At 44.3% G+C, this 19621-nt stretch overlaps 1 protein-coding gene across 1 annotated transcript in view; it reads left to right on the top strand.

Annotated features, from left to right (window-relative positions):
- The window catches only part of UBASH3A (ubiquitin associated and SH3 domain containing A), a 21396-nt gene extending 7073 nt beyond the window's left edge, over nucleotides 1–14323 (top strand). Inside the window, exons 4-14 of the mRNA XM_009575192.1 lie at nucleotides 593–791; nucleotides 1508–1677; nucleotides 3155–3363; nucleotides 4182–4308; nucleotides 6279–6378; nucleotides 7785–7907; nucleotides 8709–8801; nucleotides 9655–9799; nucleotides 12318–12424; nucleotides 12941–13047; nucleotides 13954–14323. Of these exons, the coding sequence (XP_009573487.1) occupies nucleotides 593–791; nucleotides 1508–1677; nucleotides 3155–3363; nucleotides 4182–4308; nucleotides 6279–6378; nucleotides 7785–7907; nucleotides 8709–8801; nucleotides 9655–9799; nucleotides 12318–12424; nucleotides 12941–13047; nucleotides 13954–14091 (1518 nt within the window). The 3' untranslated portion in view covers nucleotides 14092–14323. The remainder of the gene's footprint in view (nucleotides 1–592; nucleotides 792–1507; nucleotides 1678–3154; nucleotides 3364–4181; nucleotides 4309–6278; nucleotides 6379–7784; nucleotides 7908–8708; nucleotides 8802–9654; nucleotides 9800–12317; nucleotides 12425–12940; nucleotides 13048–13953) is intronic.
- Nucleotides 14324–19621: the final 5298 nt, after the last annotated feature.

The following is a 19621-nucleotide window of genomic DNA, read 5'->3' as shown; positions in this document are numbered from 1 at the left end:
TTCTGGTCTTGGTTGGACGGCACAAATCCCTTCTTTGTCTCTACACTTCTTAAATTGCTTAATTGCCACTTTTTTTGTGGAAGCATGGCTCTGTACAATCCTTTAATTTGCTGTGATTAGAGCATTAAGGATCATAATGACAAAGATGCCTTATGAATTTTGCTAGGTATGTTGCTCAGCATCTGAGATCTTGAAGTTTTAACAGGAGTAATTTCAGCTAAGGACTGTAAGATAACAATAACACAAATTCTTACTTAGAATTGAAGAGAGAAATCATGATCCCTGTCTCATTTCAGGCAGGTTACTGCACACCTGTCAGACAGTAAAATCTTTTGGCTCTTTCTTACCCAGGCTAGATACACCTCCTGGCGGAAGGCTCCATCTCCTATTATAGCACCAGGATACTGTGCTGATCAAACTACCCAATATTACAGATTTTAATACCAGGAATTTTGGGCAAGTTCGTAGGTGTGTTGTCTTTTTCAGGAAGTCTAACGCCCACACTGTTTTCTGGTACTACTATATAACACAGGCTATGATAGTGGCTGTTGAGCCGGTGGGTAAAGCCTGCTCGTCCTCTGTTTTCTTTCAGTGTGAAGACCAGAAAGTGGAATTATTGTATGACACCTTAAAGCGAGTTGGCGACAGCTTTTCGCAGCACTTTCCACCATCCATTTCCCTATCACTACATTCATCCACCAGCTACCTTGGCTTCTTCATTGGTGACAGCCATGCAAATATCCTCAAAGAGTTTGCTCTGGCATTCTCATCAGAGGCTTCAGCCCTGGCAGGTAGGACCAACATCGGAGGGAAAATGGTGGGTCGTAGCACAAATGCTTAGGCATGGTACTGAAAACATCTCCTGTGTCTCCAGGGGAGCTTAGCTGATGTTTTACTGCCAACAGGCACCCTTTCCTCCTACAGATTTGAAAACAACGTGGCTAGGGGAGCATGTTTTAAACTTTGAAGACACAGTGCTTTTGTCTAGAAGCTGAAATGGTTGGCTGTGTGACTTGATAGCAATTGATCGGGATATCCAAGATGGGCAGGGATATAATACTCCCTATTCCCAGACCCTCATTCCCATGTTGCTATGGCCTAGCCTGACGGCCTGACTGCATCCCTGAGAAACAGGTCCTAATCCCCACTCCAGTGACGTCTAAGGGAAACTGCATCACCAGTGGAGACTGAAGGGACACAGCCCCAGAACAGCTTCGTCTGGGAGAAATGAGTTCAATACATCTCAGACTGGGAGAGGAATTCAAGCCCTGTTCATTTTTTTCTCCCAGCTGAAGCCAGGGAGCAAATCCAGTCTAGATTTGTGCATTCTTTTGGCATGATTAAACCCATGACATTCTGCAAAACCATTATTCAGCAAACTGTGATCTACTCTACTACTAATTACTATGATATTTCCTGCATCATGAAAAGCATGTAGGATAAAACAAGAAGAAGAGCTTTAAATAACCTTTCCGTCTATGTTGTGATGTGATTGTTTCATTCCTAGATTGCCAAGTGAAGCCCTGCCTAAAGCAGCTCCACCTTACCTTGGCTCACAAGTTTTATCCTCACCATCAAAAGACTTTGGAACAACTGGCCAAATGCATTAACCCAGGGGAGACCTGCCAGTGGGTAGCTGCTCTCTACTCACGGGACATGCGTTTTGTGCATTACCAGGTACTGTCATCAGATTTATTTAATTTCCTGAGCCCACAATCAGACTCTTTGCTACAGTCATCTTGCCTTTTCTTTCATGAAGAAAATCAGTGCATGCACAGTACAGTGTTTCAAAAAGCATGGTTGTTTCAAGTACCACTTTGGGTTGAAAAACTGTACTCATGAATCAGTAGAAGATACCTTTACGGTAGGCTGCTTGACCTACATGTCAGCAAGGTCTAATTCCAAACTCCAGCAGAAAAAAATAATCTTACCATGACATGAGCCCCTCTACTCTGCTCTGGTGAGACCCCACCTGGAGTACTGCGTCCAGCTCTGGAGCCCTCAGCACAAGAAGGACATGGACCTGTTGGAGCGGGTCCAGAGGAGGGCCACAAAGATGATCAGGGGGACGGAACGCCTCTCCTGTGAGGAAAGGCTGAGAGAGTTCGGGTTGTTCAGCCTGGAGAAGAGAAGGCTCCGGGGAGACCTTATTGCAGTCTTTCAGAACTTAAAGGGGGCTTATAAGAAAGATGGGGACAGACTTCTTATCAGGGCCTGTTGCAACAGGACAAGGGGGAATGGTTTTAAACTAAAAGAGGGTGGATTTAGACTAGATATAAGGAAGACATTTTTTACAATGAGAGTGGTGAGAGATGCCCTGAGAAGTGGCAGATGCCCCATCCCAGAGAGGTGGTAGATGCCCCATCCCTGGAAACATGGAAGGTCAGGTTGGACGGGGCTCTGAGCAACCTGATCTAGTTGAAGTTGTCCCAGCTCACTGCAGGGGGGTTGGACTAGATGACCTTCAAAGGTCCCTTCCAACCCAAACTATTCTATGATTCTATGATTCTATGATTCTATGATTCTATGATAAAAGCGACAGGAGTTAATGATCCTTGAATATTTGCTAGGATTTGTCAGATCACAGCTTTGCAGTAAAATTCTATTCAGCAAAATTAGTTTTCTTGATTGTTGCAGCCATGATGAAAACTGCACAGTTTAAATATCAGTGAGCAGGGCACAGTTCTCGCTGATGATTTTCTGCTTAACAGACTCTTAGTTAAAACCAATCAACATTTTTCCAGTTCTCATTTCCAAATTTAAATTACGGAATTATCAACATTTTTTAGTCAGACCAGTATAGCGCTTTGTCACAAGACACATATTGGATTTTGGTCATACTCAGAAGAGCTGCAAGTAATCACAGAAATAACTGATAACGCTTTTGCTATGTTTGCTTTCAAATAAGTCTGTACTAGTTACAGGAAAAAAGTATTTTTATGAAAACCAAGTGCCTATTTTTACACATACTGCAAATGCGGTAGTGTCTTCCTTTTTCTCCACCAAAGTGCCATTAAAGAGCACGTGGCAGAGTGGAAAATAGTACCGGTCGCTGTGTCCAGTAGAGAGTTGAACAAGCATCCCCTGAACCCCTGCGGCACGTGCAGCAGTGGGCTCCGGGCAGCACCCTGAGCCTGCTGCGTGTTCCCCCCAGACCCTGAGGGCCCTCTTCCAGTACAAGCCCCAGAACATCGATGAACTCATGATCAACAGTGGGGACTTCATCTACGTTGACCCGACGCAGCAGTCTGATGTGAGCGAAGGCTGGGTGATCGGGACCTCGCATCGGACCGGCTGCAGGGGTTTTCTTCCCAAAAACTACACTGAGAGGGCCAACGAGTCAGACACGTGGGTTAAGCACAGGTAAGTTGGGGTTCCATGGGTGTTGCTTTATGTCAGCCGCTTTTCCTGCTGGGAGCTGTGGCAGCATTCTTCCTCCGTGAGTGTGGGCTGCCAGGCGGGAGCTGGAGGCAGCGTGGGCAGAGGAGGGAGGGGTTCTGGGGGTCTGGGTGGGATGCTGTGACTTCTGGAAGAAAAGACATAGGACACACACCCACAGACACTCAGAGTTCATTAGTTCAGCTGCTCAAGGGATGACCCCCGTTTGCTCTTGAATAACCTGAACATCCTAATGAATTTTAAAGGACCGCGTTCTGCCGGGCAGGCTGAGCCTTCAGCCTGGCTCGCTGCTTTCTTCTTTCTTCTTTTTTCTCATTTCAAGAGCTTGAAATGAAACCATGCAAAGGTTACTCCACCACCTTGAGCCCACTCTCGTCTTTACCTGTATCAGCAGGCATCTCTCTGGCTTCCGGCCCTTTGCTCTGCAGCTGACAGCGCGGCTGATGCTACTTGCAGATTAGAGCTGATTTTTCTAAGCAGGGAGGTGTAGGTGCACTTCTCGCTGAGTCCTCAGAAACAGAGAAGAGGCAACCAGGTAGTATTTCCTGTTTGAAGATCACATTTTAGCAGGCTTACACCCAATATATGCCATCAGTTCATACTGTTTTAGCCTCATTTTTACTGGGCAGATTCTAAATCAAGAACAAAGTGACGAAGTGGATTTCAAGTGTGCAAAAAATATTGAATGGAATATGAATCCTGACTTACACGTGTCTGTAGACAAAATCATGACTTACTTAAAAACCCTTTCTGTTTGTGTGTTGCTTCTGCTTTTTCCACAGGGAATATGTTTTTGTAACAGCTTCAAGATTCTTCACCCAAACTGAAAATGAAGCTAATGTAAAGCTGAATGGAGAAGTCCATAATCCTAGTATATCAAGGAGCGTAACCAATGTACTTTCTTTTCAGGTAATTGTTTTTTTCCATTTCTTATCTTTGCCATAAGCTTGTGCAGATATATTATTAATTAAAAGCATTTAGTAAATTCAAGAGTATCTTCTTTTTACTCCCTTACATTTTCATGTTATGTTGCAATGCACATATATATATACACACACACACTCATATGCTCATACTGTATGGTATAATATCTCATATGTATTTTGTATATGATGTATATTACTCTCGCCTTCTTTCATAAAACTCTTTTCCTTCCTGTCCTAATAGCGCAACATATGAGTTCTCTGCTGAGGTTTCTCTGTGCACAGCCTTTCTGGGCAAGCTGTGCAGAGGTATGGCAACAAGTCTGACAAGTGAGACGCTGGCACAACTTCCCCTGACTTTCATATGGGTTCATAGCAGAGTAACTAGAGCAGAATTAGGCTCATGGTTCATTTTTACTTTTATGTCCAGATTCTCTGGATGTCACCTTGGTGGTTTATGTGATCCCAGATCTTAGCACATTTAAATGTTTCATCTTTTGTATTTTTAGATACATAGCTAATGCAAATAACTGCATAGAACTGCAGCAAGAGAACAGCTAGCTGGAAAGGCTAGCAGCACTGATGGGATTACATTTTTGTCCCAGTTTTAAAATCAACATGTATCAATTTTTTCCCAGGTTTTCCACCGGTCTTCTGGTAGAAAGAGCAAAACAAATAAGGACTCTTTTTTTTTAACTACAGCACATTTGCACCTGCATTGCCTTATAGGCTCTGACTGTCAGGGATGCCAAGACAGTCCTTTCTGGCACACTGACATGCTGCAGAAACCCCTTTGGGCTTGCTGGCCCCACGGCCTCTCTTCTCGCTGTGCTGGGGGATAACCCCGGGTTCATTTGTGTTAACATCAGAGAAGCTTGAGGGCACCTTGAGGGAACTTCTATCCTGGGGCCTCCCAGGACCCTTGTGTACAACTGTAAGACAGAAACTTCTGCACGAGTCACACAACCTTCCACTGGTTCTTGATGGCTCTTGGCCTCTCTTATCTAGCTCAGATCTGTGGCAGAGCCACTGCTTGGTCTCAGGAACATGTTTTGCAGATACGCACGTCTCCAGTCTAGGAGTTCCCCCAGCCCCTGCGCTCCTCTTAAGCAGAAGAGCAAGACCACAAACCTTAGTTTTAAACTCTGATCTTGTGGCTGTTGATTCGTGTTTCATGGAAGAAATGCAATGGTGTTTAGCAGAATACATGAATATAAATCTCATACCACTTCTTAAGAATTCCCTTCTCTGCTGCTGAAGATACACATCGCTAACCTCAGTGCTGCAGCAGCAACGCTGCGATGGGTTACTGTTGAAAAAGTTTGAAAGCCTTTGACCTCTTCCTCCTTATCTTCTAATCTGTATTTAACACGCATTGTATACTAACCCCAAACTACTTGGAACTTATTTGTAATTCCATGCAGTCTGAGTAAAAAAGTGGCCTCAGAGGAGATTTGGGCTCACTGTTGACTTGGCCACACAGTTATGAAAAGTGTAAAAGTAGTGTTTTCATTAGGAAAAGGACGAGCTTGGTGTTAGTCCTGGTGTAGAAAAGAGCATTACCACTTAAATCTTAGCTAGTTTCCCTCTTTTGTTTATACCAACTGTATGATATGTATTAAAATTATAAATCCTTCCCACACTGGAATTAAAAGATCTGTTATCAGCACTACCTTTCACTAGTGTAAACACAGAGTTAAAACCTAATCTGTAGCCCATGAAGGTCAGGGATCTCTTTCATTTGCCTTCAGTGCAGAGCTAGTCAGGCTTACTATTGTCCTAAAGACAGGCATCTATTATAGCAGCTCCTTTCTCTCCCCCTCTGTGCTTGTTATAAACCGCCCAGGAGAGGTCTGCTGTTCCTTCCTCCAGCAGGCAGCATCCAGGAATCCAGACTTCTCATGCAGGTTATGTACAATATTGTAATGAAAACCCCTTTTTACACAGCTGTCTCAGAACGCCACCCTGCGAAGGGGCGTGCTGGTGATGCGCCACGGGCAAAGAGTTGATCAGGTCTTTGGCAAATCTTGGCTTCAACAGTGCTTGACTGCAGATGGTGAGTAAGATAATGGAACGATCTTAGCAAATCAGAACCAAAACCAATTAACCTCAGTAATGGGTACAAGAGATCCGGTCTCCTACGTGTAGATGTAAACACTGACACAAAAGAGTGAGTAACATGGCAAATCAGGTACAGCACTGCTTTGACCTGCACGTAACCAGTATTTCATAATGTCCTAAAGTCCTTCATGCTTATTTTGGATAAACTCTGCAGAACAAGCAAAGATCTTCTGATATTGACAGATGTGCGTCTCACTGATGGATGTACAGAACACAAGATCTCTACCGCTCGTTACACAAGGTGGCACCTTTCCGTGCTTGAGTCAGAATCGTGGTCTGCTGATCAGAGTCACAGTACGTCACTAGTCAAACCTGGGGCAGAAGAGCAAGAGCAAACCATGGTGGAAATGAGATGTCAGCACTGACCTAAATTAAGAGCTGAATTTCTTTGCCCTCTTTCTCAAAAAAAGTATGTTTTGAAGTGAAGAAAACTGACCCAGAACAGGGAAATACATGTCAGGAGGACGGAGGGGAACAAGAAGTGGGAGTTCAGAAGGAAAAGCTTTATGCTGAAAGTCTCCTTTGTTATAGGAGATATAGGAGATCTCCTATATTAAGTGTGCAAAATTCACACTAGATAATGAGGGCGGTACCTTCTGGCTGCATAATTATTTCATTGGTTTCATTTTTCTTCAGTGGAAATGTTGTTTTTTTGTCATTTTGGCAATGGTAAAAGAATATCAATATGTAGTGGATTTTTGTTTCATTTGAGCCCCACAAAGCCAAATTCTCACGATTTCCTGTCCTCTCTCTCCTCCCCCCATTTGCTCCTTCGGAGCTTGCAGAAGAGGTGCTATTTTGTTAGAACAGGTGATTTCCCAAGCCAGTGTTGTGACCTTAAAACGTGATCTCTTTAAGGTAATAGCAGTCACCGGGGTTTTTTTCATCAGTGAGACACTGACTCTGTTTATAGTACTAAAATAATCATGTAGGCATAGGAGTTCAGGCACTGCCCCATGATCCCCCAAACTGCTTGGTTCTTAGCTGTCTCCTTGGTGTGGTCTCGGCTGATGGCAGCTCCCCCTCGCCCACATGGTTTCCAGGCGAGGTTTGGGGAGAGCACAGACCGTGCTCCCCAGTGGACAGACAGCGTGGGTGTTTGAGGTGGAGGGAAGAGAGACTAGCTCCTTGGGCAGATGTCCTGCTTCATCACTTGCCCTTGTGGCCAGAGAACAGACCTCGACCTGTTTCATTTGCCAGTCGAGATGTCACTCTGGGCTGCGTTTTCAGAACCAGCCATCCAACCATTCAGAAAAAACGAAGCCATTATAACCAAATGCCACCTGTGCATTCAGCTGCTGCCTCCCTTGTGCCATGGCAAAATGTCCCACCTCGTTTCAGGAAAATACTACAGAGCAGATCTGAACTTCCCTCCCACCCTGCCAAAGCGGAAAGACAGCATGAAGCATTTTGAATACGATCCTCCTTTATCTTGCTGTGGTATTTTCCAGTCAAGACTTATAGGTAAGCTGATAATATCCTACTGCAAACGTAAGGGTTGGGAAGCAGGCTTCTATCATCTGCAAAAGCTCATACTGGCTTTGCAGCTGAAAAACTTCCTAGCAGCGCTCACTGCGGTAACCCTTCTTTATGGGCAACCACTGCAAGATCTTGTTAAACAGTAAAATAGAGACCGGGACTGGTTGCTCATCTTTGAGACCCATTCTGCCAGTTCCCATCAAAGAAAGTTAGAAGAAAGAAGCTGCAACACTACCTGTGCCCTGCTGCTTGTCTGCAAGGGACTAATGTCTTATGAGTTGTCACTGAATGGGCAGCGAGGAGTGAAGGGGATGGCCAGAGGAAGCAGCTTCATGGTCAGCAGAGTGTGGTCACCTCATCGCAGGTACCTGACGCTGGGTAATATGGGTTAGTCTGATTCAATTCACTGACCAGATGAAGTTGTTTCTGCTCCCTGAGCAAGCACGCCTGACTGTGACAATGCAAGTCTGGTGCAAATGCTTTTCTCTGATGATTCAGATATATGGAGACAGCCAAATGCCTAACTGCTGTTTGCAGATTTGGAGTGAAACTTCTGTAATTATCTTTCCAACACTCATTTTAAACTTGCTGTTGCCACCAGAATGAGCTTTTTAGTCAGCTCAGTCAGCCGATAGTGTGAAAAAATGAATAGAAAGGGACTGTCAATGTATCCCACGTCAATGGAACAGAAAAGCTCCAAGCTGATTTTTGCAGAAATTATTTTGTAGTAGTTTCTCATCTGTCATGATTTGTAAAAAAGCAATTCACGTTGCTGTTCCCATCCAGGGGAAGCCCTGCTGGACCAGGAGGTGACAGTCAGCTACGTGTACTCGTCACCCGCACTCCGCTGCGTACAGACAGCTCAACACGTACTGCAGGGTAAGACAGCAAACCCGGCCAGGTGCTTTTGCCACAGTGAAAATGTCTTCATCAAACTTCTGTGAAGTCTCTGAGATGAGTAGTTAAGAAGATGTATGACTTTGTGGTTATTTGTTGTAATATTTAAGCAAGGAAGACAAGGTGGTTTTGTCCAGCTGATAATACAGGCAGTAATAAACTTGCTGGAGTAGTACTACCCCATTAACTCTAGTCCTCGCTAGTTAAAATGGAATCTAATGTTATATGAAACAGAGGCGTTTCACATCAGGTTGAGTTCAACATTAGTAGCTGCTCATCAAATCACCACTGCCACCTCTTCCAGAAAATATTCTGAGCCAAAAAGCAAATGTTTCCAGTGCTCTGAAGGATATGTATGTGAATCAGGGAAGACAGCTTTCTCCTGAAAGTATTTGCCACCCAGTAACCTCTCTTGAGAATAATCAACAAAATAATGTGTCTTTTGACAAAGGAATGCAATTTCTAACAGTGTAGGACAATTTATTGCCCCAGCGAGGACCACTGAGCAAAATACTATATTAAAATGGTAAAAACATTTCCTGTCTAAAGTTTATTCCGATTGCAATGTTGCTGAGGTCTTTTCTTCTGTTCTCTCCTGTACCTTGCAGATCATCACATGAGAGCTCCAGAAATAATAATGATAATAATGTAAGAATCTGTAATGCCTTAACATTAGTCAGACAAGAATATAATGTTGGCTTCATTTAACCAACACGATCCTCTTTTGTTCGACAATAAGTAATTCTCTTTCATTAATGAAAACATTACAGCGAATCAGGAATGTAACACTTGGAGTGTACCTTTCTCTTCTTAAAAATATTTCTTGTTCTTGCAGGACTTAAATTAGATCAAAAAGTCAAAATCAAGGTGGAACCAGGACTGTTTGAATGGACCAAGTGGGAAGCAAGCAGAGTAATTCCTAACTTCATGACTGTGACAGAACTGGCAGAGGCCTCTTACAAAATAGACACAAGTTACAGGTAATTGCTCTGTATCTAGCTGTTAAAGCCGTATTTTTTCTCCCTGAGGTATGTCTTCATCTTTTTATTTGCCATAAACCGTTATGAACGCTGCAAAAAATGGGTGATTCTGATCAAATTCAAGTCCCAAAATATAATATGCTGTCAGCTGTCTTGTGCCAAGAGTCAACTTTGCTTGCTGCTCTGACACGGAGACACACACGCACGCTTGGGAACGTGGGCGCATGTGGCACATGGGTGCACCTGCACATGCACAAACCTCTGATGCTTGTGTACAGGACCAGCCCTGCTTCGGTGCTGCCTTCAGATCCTCCAGCTCAGGCCCATGGTTTGTCACGCACAAGGATAGCTGCATTACAGGCATTAGTGTCAAGTACCAGGAGTTTTGGTTTCACCTCTGGCTCATGTGAAGCACACTTTAGAAATGTGAAGAATAACCTGTCGGGTAAATAAGACGCTGGTTTTCAGTGACAAAGACATGTGACTTTAGAAAAGGTTAGTAAGCCCTTTGTTTAGGGTCTGCAGGGCACCAGCAAGATGGCTGCCCCGCGGCAGAGGATGAGCCCAGGCTGGGAGGCGGCAGGGAGCACAGCTCCACGCCTGAAACGTCGCTGGTTTCTGTCACTGAAGAAACAGCTACAAGAGGAAAGGAAAGCGGGGCAGCCACCCCCAGGCACCCCGGGGCAGAGCCATGCAGGGTCTGGGGGGAGAGAGGTGAGCCCGACACGAGCCAGCTGTCCTTCTGGTTTTGGGGGCAGGCAGGATAACAGCGTTTCTCTGTAATTGATGTTTGTGCCAAATTCGCTCGGGGAGGGGAGTTGTTTTGGTTTGAGTTGCTCAAAGATTAGGACTTTTTGGGGCCCTCACAGCCTGGGGGCGGGGTGGGGGGGGGATGCCTTTTCTGAGTGCTTGCAAACCACAGCAGGGCAGGAAATGATAAGCCTCCAATTCAGTCTAGCTCCTCATCTTGCTCACAAACCCGGCTGCTCTCTGTTCGCCGCGCACAGCCAGATCCAGGAAATTACTCAGCTAGTAAAAGGGAGTGTCTCTGGGGTTCCCCACGCACACAAGAAAGGGGGAGAGGAAACTTCTTATGTCTTAATGCATTTCTTACAGCCAAGCAACTGTCTTCATTTGGAATTGCATGAAGGAATGAAATCCTTCATTTTCTTGGATCATAGTGCTTTCCGGTATGTTTTACCACCGACAGACTGTTTTCCCTAGTTTTTTCAATAAAAAATGGCTTGCCTCAAACTTCCACATAGAAAAGTGTGTAAATGCAGAGCAGTGGGAAGTTCAGAGGGGAAGATCTGAAGCAGTGCTAACTACAGGGTTCAGACCCTCACAGCTCACTCAGGTCCAGGCAAAAATAGGGTGGATGAGCTATAAACTTGCACGTATGATGCCAGTTTCTTCCCATCACATTCAGGTTTCAAAATCCTCAAGTCCCACGGGCCAACAGGACAACACATTAAAAAAGAATTGCAGCTCTGCCAAAAGGTCGACTAGTTTTGAGTACCCCAGTCTGGACTTCTTCGACCTAGCCGGGATTAATATTAGCTATGATTAACAAACCGGCATGAGCTTTTCACATGGTTTTACCATCTATTTTCTACTTCTGCAGTTTGTGCTGACACAATGTACCGAGGACTCACCTGTGAAAGTACACTGTTCCTTACTACAATATATTGATCTAATCTTACTCCTGCCTATTCACTGAATAAGGAGATAATCAAATCGGGGTGAGGGGGGCAGTTGTTTGTAGAAAAAAAATTAACACCTTGTATTGTATCACAACACGTGGCTAACAATACTTCCCAGCCATAGCAGTGAACGCCTCCCCTTCCCAGAGAAGATAGATTAAGAGGATGACATGAAAAATAGACGAAAAATAGAAGCAGTGCTGAGATACTTAGGAATGGTGCATTGTGGTTAATGTCCTTGGAAACATTCTTTTTTAACTCTAGGAGTGCAAGTCTTTACTATCCATTTGTCCAGCTAATGGACATATGCCTTGTTTGTTGTTGATTTTGTTTTGCTTTGTTTATTAAGGAGACTAACACTGAGGTGCCAAATCTTGAAGGCTTTCACATCATCAGTGTCTCACCTTGGTTTGAACTCAGTCAGGATTGCTAAAGCTGGGCTGGTCTGCAAGTCTGCAGTCCACACCTGGGCAGTCATCCTTGCTGACAGAATTGCTCAAAGCACGAGCTTTTCTTAGGCATGAATCCTACTTTAAATAATCTCCACTGTAAACGGCAAGTTTTATTAAAGCATGGTTTTCCCTGCATCTGGTGCTTTATGAGCTATGAGATTTAGCCATAAGATTTAATAGAAATTACTGGCGGGGGGGAAGCTAATGCTCCGTGCAAGCTGAGGAAGCAGTACGTCAGCCAAGTCAGTAGATAAACCTATATCCTTTTAACCAAGTGCCTTTTTTCTGGTGTAGTCATTCAATAGTGCTAACAGTATCCCCATATTCATCTGGATTAACATATATCTGTGATTTTATTATCAGGGGTAACTTCCCACTCTCTTCTCTGGTGCCTTCGGAAAGTTATGAAGAATATGTAAGCAGGAGCTCTGAGGTTATAAAACAGATCATCACTGCCTGCCCCAGCAAAGGTAAAGGTTTCAGATCTTTGTATATTCTGTCAGACACTTTCAGTTACAGGAACAGGCAGAGATTTGCCAACAGAAGCACATTTAATATGAGTTGTTGGTATTACACAGAGCTTAAGGCAGACTCTTAGTCCTTGTCCTGGGCTACACTAAATCAAAATACAAGTAATTTATGGGATAGAAATGAAAAAGCAAAATGAAACAGAAGGCAGTAGAGTACTAAATTGCAAGAGTATACTCTTTGCTCTTTCCACATCAGGATGTAGCTCAGCATAAGATAATATACTTTTCTGGAAAGCTTTTTTTTTCTCTTTTCCTAGCAAATGCTTTCTCTCACTAGCTGGCATGCCTACAACACACCAGCCTTTTTCTGACCAGCAAAATACACCCTGCCTCATTATCAAAGAGGTCTGCAAAGATGAACAGCCCCAAAAGAGCCTCATACCCATCTGCTGATGGGGTAACCTGACAGTGCTGCAGCTCCCTTACTACTTTTCTTTGCTTTCTCTGGTATATCAGGTGTCATCCTCATTGTTGGCCATGGCTCTTCCTTGGCATCTTTCACCCGACCTCTGATAGGGCTCCCTGCCAGAGACAGCAGCGACTTTGCCCAGGTGGTACGAAAGGTAAGAAGATTTTTTTTCAGCAGCAAGCTTTCTTTTTGTTTTTTAATGCTTTTAATAAGAAGCCTGCTTACACAGTGAAACATGCGTGCAACTGCATGCCAATACCAATGACATTAGCTTTCTCATTACAAAGGGAATCTCGTGTAGTTTTAGCAAAGCTAAAGGTCAAGAGAAGGATTTTCTCCTGGTGAACAGTATGTGACTAGCAGCTAAGTCTTTGGAGATTTTCATCCGACTCCCCTGGAAAGTCAATGCCAGGTAACACCTATGGACAAGAGGCACATTTGGAAACCTCTCCATCTGGAGCTAGCCTCCTTCCTTTAGAAACAGGGCTAAGAGTCTTCCCCCTCCTCCCCGTGGTGTTGTGAGTGTAACCTGCAGCTACATTCAATCAGTCACTCTTTAAGAAGCTATGTGTTTTTCGAGTCACTGTAAGTTCACAACTTTGGTGCTTAGCTGCGGAATGAAGTGGAGAAGGGTTTTCTTGCCAACTTCACAAGTGGGGCCTGTGCTTGAGACTTGGTCGCCAAGGTTTTTTGTTTCCTTTATTTATGTATTATCACCAGTGGCAGAATTCTTCACCCCAGTTTTCCTTACCATCTGCCTTGGTATGACCAACCAGAGAATTCAGTCTTTAGATATATTTTTACTACCACTGCCGATGCATAAGAAGGAGTGAATATATTTTGATCATCAAATCCAAGTATGAATGTGGGGTGATGACACAAGTTCAACTTTCACCCCACAGGCCTCCAGTCTGTTTTCAGTTCATTTCAGAAGTGGCAAAATGTCCTGGTTTCTCCTCCCAGAACAGTCTCAGGGTCTGCTTCCTTCTGTAGCAAAGCCCTCTCTTTCATGTCAAAGCAATCACCCTGCTAATAACTCTGCTGGTAACTTCTTTCCTAGATCCCTTCACTGGGCATGTGTTTCTGCGAAGAGCTGAAAGAGGAGAACAAATGGCAGATGGTCAACCCACCAGTGAAGACATTAACTCATGGAGCAAATGCAGCGTTTAACTGGAGAAATGGTATCGTGGAAGATTAGAAGGCCGGCTCTGCCTTTGCAGTTGTCAAAAAGTGAGCCAAAGACAGATTATGGTCAGCACAGTCCAGTGATTCATCCAGAAGACTTACAGAGGGGTGGGAAATACCCTTCCTGAGTTGTCAAAGCACAGAAAAACACTTCTGAGTTTGGTGCCTGAATTTTGTCTTTATTTCAGTGGCTGAGGATAAGGAACCTAGGAACTGGCATGCAAGTGAGAAATAACTCTTCTGGTGGTGAAGAAAGTACCTTTTAACCTTTTCTGAGAGTACCAATGTTCAATAAATACAGAACTATCTGACGATAAATTCCACTTTTAAAGGCACAAAAGTAGACAATGTTGCATTTTCCAAGACCAAAATACATCCAGTAAGAATTGCTTTTTTTCATGCACTTGGATATTTTCAGACAAGACAAGAAACTGGGACTGGAAAAAAGTCATCTCCTACCCGAAGAGGAGACCAGCTCTACCTATAGCCACAAGGTTTCCTGTTCATTCCGTCAGTTCCGCGAAAGCAAATACCACACTGACTATTTATTTACCTCTTCTACAAAGGGGGTCCATTTTCTATCGCAACAGCTCCCCATTCAGCAATTCCTGAGTGATCCATATTGCAAAAGGGACTAAATGATTCCTTTTTGAAGAAAACTGAACTGATTGCTTTACTGTTGCTGGGACAAAGCAAGATGCCCTGCGTTACTGTACTGGTGACGAAACCATGATGTGAGCAACTCTAACTGCTGAACACTTCCTGAGATGGCACTCGCAGGACAACAGCTTTGCTCTGTGCTGTTCCGTGCCAAATTGTATAAACAGTGACACACCTACCCGATGGGTCACCCGAAAGGTCTCTGTAGCTCTTCTCTTGGTGATTTTTTGAATTAAGGGAAGGTAGCCCTAAAATTTCATGCACAAACAGGAACATGCCTTTCCACAGTCTGTTTTCCTTTCTAATTTTCCTTTCCAGTTATCCTCTCAGATAACTACCTCTAGGAAAGCACAAATGTTTCTTTCAATGAAAGGAAAAAATGGAGGTTTCTCTTTCTCTCTTAGCCTGACTAAAAATGTTTTCATTTTCACTCTTCATCTCCCTACTCCATATCTCTGTGTGCATGCCATTAGCCATCAGGGCATCCAACATTCGGGCTTTGGGGCCCTCCCTACTCCATATCTCTGTGTGCATGCCGTTAGCCATCAGGGCATCCAACATTCGGGCCTTGGGGCTGAGAGGTGTCTGACAAGCACACTTATCTGTGGGTGTGGAGATTTCGTATCTCGGTCTTGCACCTGAAATTATTTATTTTGACTTTCCAGTTCTGGTGATGTTGACTGAGCTCTTGCTTTTCTGACAGTGCTGTAATTTTAAAGTCAGAATCAAATCCCCAGGGCCAAGACAGGAGCTCTTTAGATAGCAAGCGATGCAAGGAAGGGCATAGGACTGCATTGCTGCTTGCAGCTTGAGCGCATGAGATGGGTGGCTACAGATGCAGCCCTGGAAAAAGGTAAAAACCCCAAGTACCATCAAGCCTTTTCTTGCTCTGGGGGAGCAGGATGCCACTGCAGTGCTGAGAAGACCACGGCTCTGTTACTTCTCCGCATCTCGCCCCGTCACGCACTTGCTGTCAGCTGAGAGGGGCGGGTGTGGTGGGGGATGATTTTGCACTGAGCCCCGAAGGCAGTGGCAAGGCTCCTCTCTGGTCCTCAGGGAGGGCTGTGAGTCAGAGGTCTAGCTGAGAAGGGGCCGTACCATACAAGAAAATCAGCACGTAGGGGAAGAGCAAGGTGATGAGGGAGGGAGCAACATCTCCGCCTTGCGCTCAGCCATGCTAACAGCAACCAGCAAGGGTCTCCCACCACACCTCCTGCTCCCTCAGGCTGGGCTCAGCCCTGGCCGCGGGGGCAAGCCTGATCCTCTGTTGGTGAAAAGCAGCCCCTTTAGGTGCCCTATTTCCTCACTAAGGAACCTATCCAAGTGGGAAGGGAGGGGGAAATGAGGACAGCGGGGCAATGGGGGTGGCATAGGGCAAGGACCTGGCCCTGGGCATGGCACATCTCCGGTCACTCCCGGGAGGTTTGAGCTCAATGCCCGCAGAGGAGTCAGCTCCCACCTCACGGTGCTCCCATAGGGCTTTCCTCTCTATGAAAGCTGTTGCTTTTGGTATGATTTGCCCCGATTTCATCAAGCCATTTCAAGCCATAGGACAGGTGTCATCTGAGAAGCTGTCACCCCGGACTGAAACCCCCATGTGAGAGATGGTGCCAGCTCTGACCAGGGCTTGGGGGTGTGCGGTACCAGGGCTGTGCGGGTGTTGGTGTGTGTGTTTCTGGGTCGAGTTTTTGCTAGGCATACGGCCTCTGAAGAGGGACCTGGCTCTGTTTTAACACGTGGTAGCAGCTGTACTTGTTATGGTCCATGCTACCGTTGTCCCTCACTTCTGAAAAGCTGCCTTTTGAGACAGCTTTTGCAGTCTGTGTCCTAGGTTTCAGCCTATCTGCTTTCAGCCTTTTGAGTTGCTCCAGCCTTGGGACTGATCCCTCCTCTCTACGTGAGAAGAAATGCAGGCAAGTCGCGGGGAGTGCCTTTCTTCTCCAGTGGGGCACATGTCTGTGCAACTCTATTGCATAAGGGGAGATCTTGATCTCGGTGGCCCAGGCACAGAGGCTGGTTGGAGCGAAACAAAAGCCCAGGTGAGGATAAGGATGGGTGGGAGTGACAGTGGTGCTCCAGGTTCACGTGGGAAGGCAAAATGCCTGCTGCTCAAATGACACCCTGTGAGAGTGGGGCATGATGGCACACTGCCCGCCTGGGGATGGAGCCAGAGGCAGATTAGGAGAGGCAGGGGAGACCTGTGCGACGCACCTGCCTGCGGGGTATGGAGTTGGCACTAACTGACAAGAAAGAGAAAAAGGAAACTCCCTTCAGGAACAGGAGTCTTCAAAGCCATTTAAAAGACTGGTCATTTTTAAAGCACTATGCACATAAATTTTCAAGTGCTTTCACGAGAAACTTTACCCTATCTTTTTAGAAATAAGGGGGTTTTTTCCGTAATACTCATACATTAATCCTAGATTGTGCTGCAAATACCAGTTTGGGTTAAGAATCTGGGTCTTCTTTTAAAACACCAAAATAAAACACCAAATGACATCTCTCCCTTCACCCAATGGCATCAGAAGTATTGTCAGGGTGGGTCTGCTGTGAAAAGTAACCTGTAAGAACAGCATCATCTCCTTTCTTTGAACAGCTTTCCTACGCTGCTGCCGCCGTGTGCCACATAGCAATGAAATACTTCTCGTTGCTTTTCGCTCCTTTTGGTCTGCAGAAATAATGTTACTAAAAGCCAGTTTACGGCACTCTAATCCTGTCCATCAAGTTCCTATCCAAAACGAGTACGCGCAGGCTGCCCTAGAGGCAGGTGTTGAGAGGGGAGATGGGGGAAGTGCCTCTCTGTCTGGTAGGACCTTTCTTACAGGTGGGGGGGACATGGGGGAAGGATTCAACCAGCTTACCCAATCTTGGCACATAATCAAAGGGCCCACAGAGCATGAACAACACTATTTGCAAACTAAATATGCTTAACAGGCAGATTACTAAGAGACTTGAATCAAAATCCCACTATGCTTTTTTTTTTCAATACAGATGCACTCCAATGAATTTAACTTCGTTGAATGCAAAGAAGAACATGTGGGAAAGAGGGTTTGGGGACTTAAATATTTCTTTTGCGGTGGTTTCTAATTCAGACAGTGCTGAGCAGGTGAGGACAAATGCTGGGTTGCAAAATACTTTCTTCAACTTACAAATACTTCTCTATTTCTACTGTCTGAATCAACTGAACAGAAAGAAGAGGCAGCAGAAATAGCAAGCCATTGAAACTGTATCTCAGTCTTAATAACAAAAGGGCAAGGACAAGCTCTTCTACTCACAAAGACCTCGCCTTTGGCTTTCCTGGGACCCCATGTGAGCACAGGTTCACCTCTAAAGAACACTTCTTAGGATCGGAGCTGAAATTATATCTTTAACGTACAAGGGTTCGTAGTTGTAAAATCTAGTGCTTAGGAGAGAAAACGAATTCCTGAAGTGGTTTGTTCATAATATGAAACTAATCACTGAACACAGGTGAAATAAAGAAAATGTCCTTGGAAGCCTTCAAATTGTTTTTGTAATAAGCAAGAGAAATAGGAAATTCTTTTCCAGTTTCTTGATTTTTTAATGCAAATTCAAAAAATAGATGTTGCTTTACTCCATTGCAGTTTTCTTTAATTGGATCTATTTCATTACAAAGTTATGTACTTTAATAGATGCTTTTAGTACTACCTAGAGAATTTGAATGTTTTGTTTATATCTTAAAAACTGAAAATATGTATTCTTTTGATAAAGCCCTACAGTGAAGTTATTCTATGGTGACACCTTGTGGGAAAACACAACCTCAGATTTACATGACTAAGGAAGATCTTCTGGTGTGACTGAGGGATGAGGAGGAGGAGCAGCATTTTTTTTTTGTTTTGAACAAGAGTGCTCCTTCCATACACTGTGAAAGGATATTTACATGACTAAGGAAGATCTTCTGGTGTGATTGAGGGATGAGGAGGAGGAGCAGCATTTTTTTTTGTTTTGAACAGGAGTGCTCCTTCCATACACTTTGAAAGGATAGTAACATAGAAATTTATAATAATGTTTGGGACTACTTTTAGGCAGGACTGCTTGGAGAGACGAGTCCAGTTCTTCTGAAAAGCAAGATAAAAAAATGCTGTGAATATTTTGTTCCTGATTTTTCTAAAGCTTTTTCCTTGTGCCAGCATTGATACTGGTGCAAGGTGAATGTGCAATTCTGCTGGCTCAGAACAGTAGTTATTTCTATTCACTTTGCACAATTTTAAATCATCAGGTGGGGAGTAAAGCAGTTGAGTAGATTTTTGACTGTCTGCTGAGAGCTTTGTTATTGAAATGCTCTGAAAAAAAGGGAAATTTTTTGAAAAGACTGTATGCAGCTGTTTATTGTGGGTTCAGAAGGATACATGGGTCTGGTCTTGATCTTTTAGTGCTTTCTTTTTGGGTGATTAAAAATTAAAATGTTCATGACTCTTTGAACTTGAGAACAGCACAAAAGCTTTGAACAAATGACAAATTGTACTATGGGGAATAGGAAGGAGTTAGTGAATCATCCAATTTTACAATCCATTTTTTTGTGGAGATCACAAAGGGTCTGGAGAGCACTTCAGGCCTCTTGATTCTAATACTTAGTTAGAAGAAAGACTTGGAGAAAAACTGTGCAAAACCTCCAGATGGGATCTCCTTGAGCTTCCTGGGTTCTCAGTGAGGATACCCAGGAGGCAGCATCTCCTACCTCTATGGGTGCAAGGAATAAAAACAAAACCATATTGTTAAAAACATTTAACCTGATCCACCTGGAAGTGTCTCCTTAATTGAACTATTCTTGTAATCAAGTGTCTGGAAAACCAGGGCCTAAAGCCGTAGCATTTTGATGTTCAGATACTGCTGGGTTGGGGCGGGGAAGCAAATAGAGATGCTATTAA

Source organism: Fulmarus glacialis, unplaced genomic scaffold (assembly GCF_000690835.1).
Source record: "Fulmarus glacialis isolate BGI_N327 unplaced genomic scaffold, ASM69083v1 scaffold11523, whole genome shotgun sequence".
NCBI classification, from domain to species: domain Eukaryota; kingdom Metazoa; phylum Chordata; class Aves; order Procellariiformes; family Procellariidae; genus Fulmarus; species Fulmarus glacialis.
Note: the sequence above shows the minus strand (reverse complement) of the source record. Positions and strands in the feature narration are given on the sequence as shown.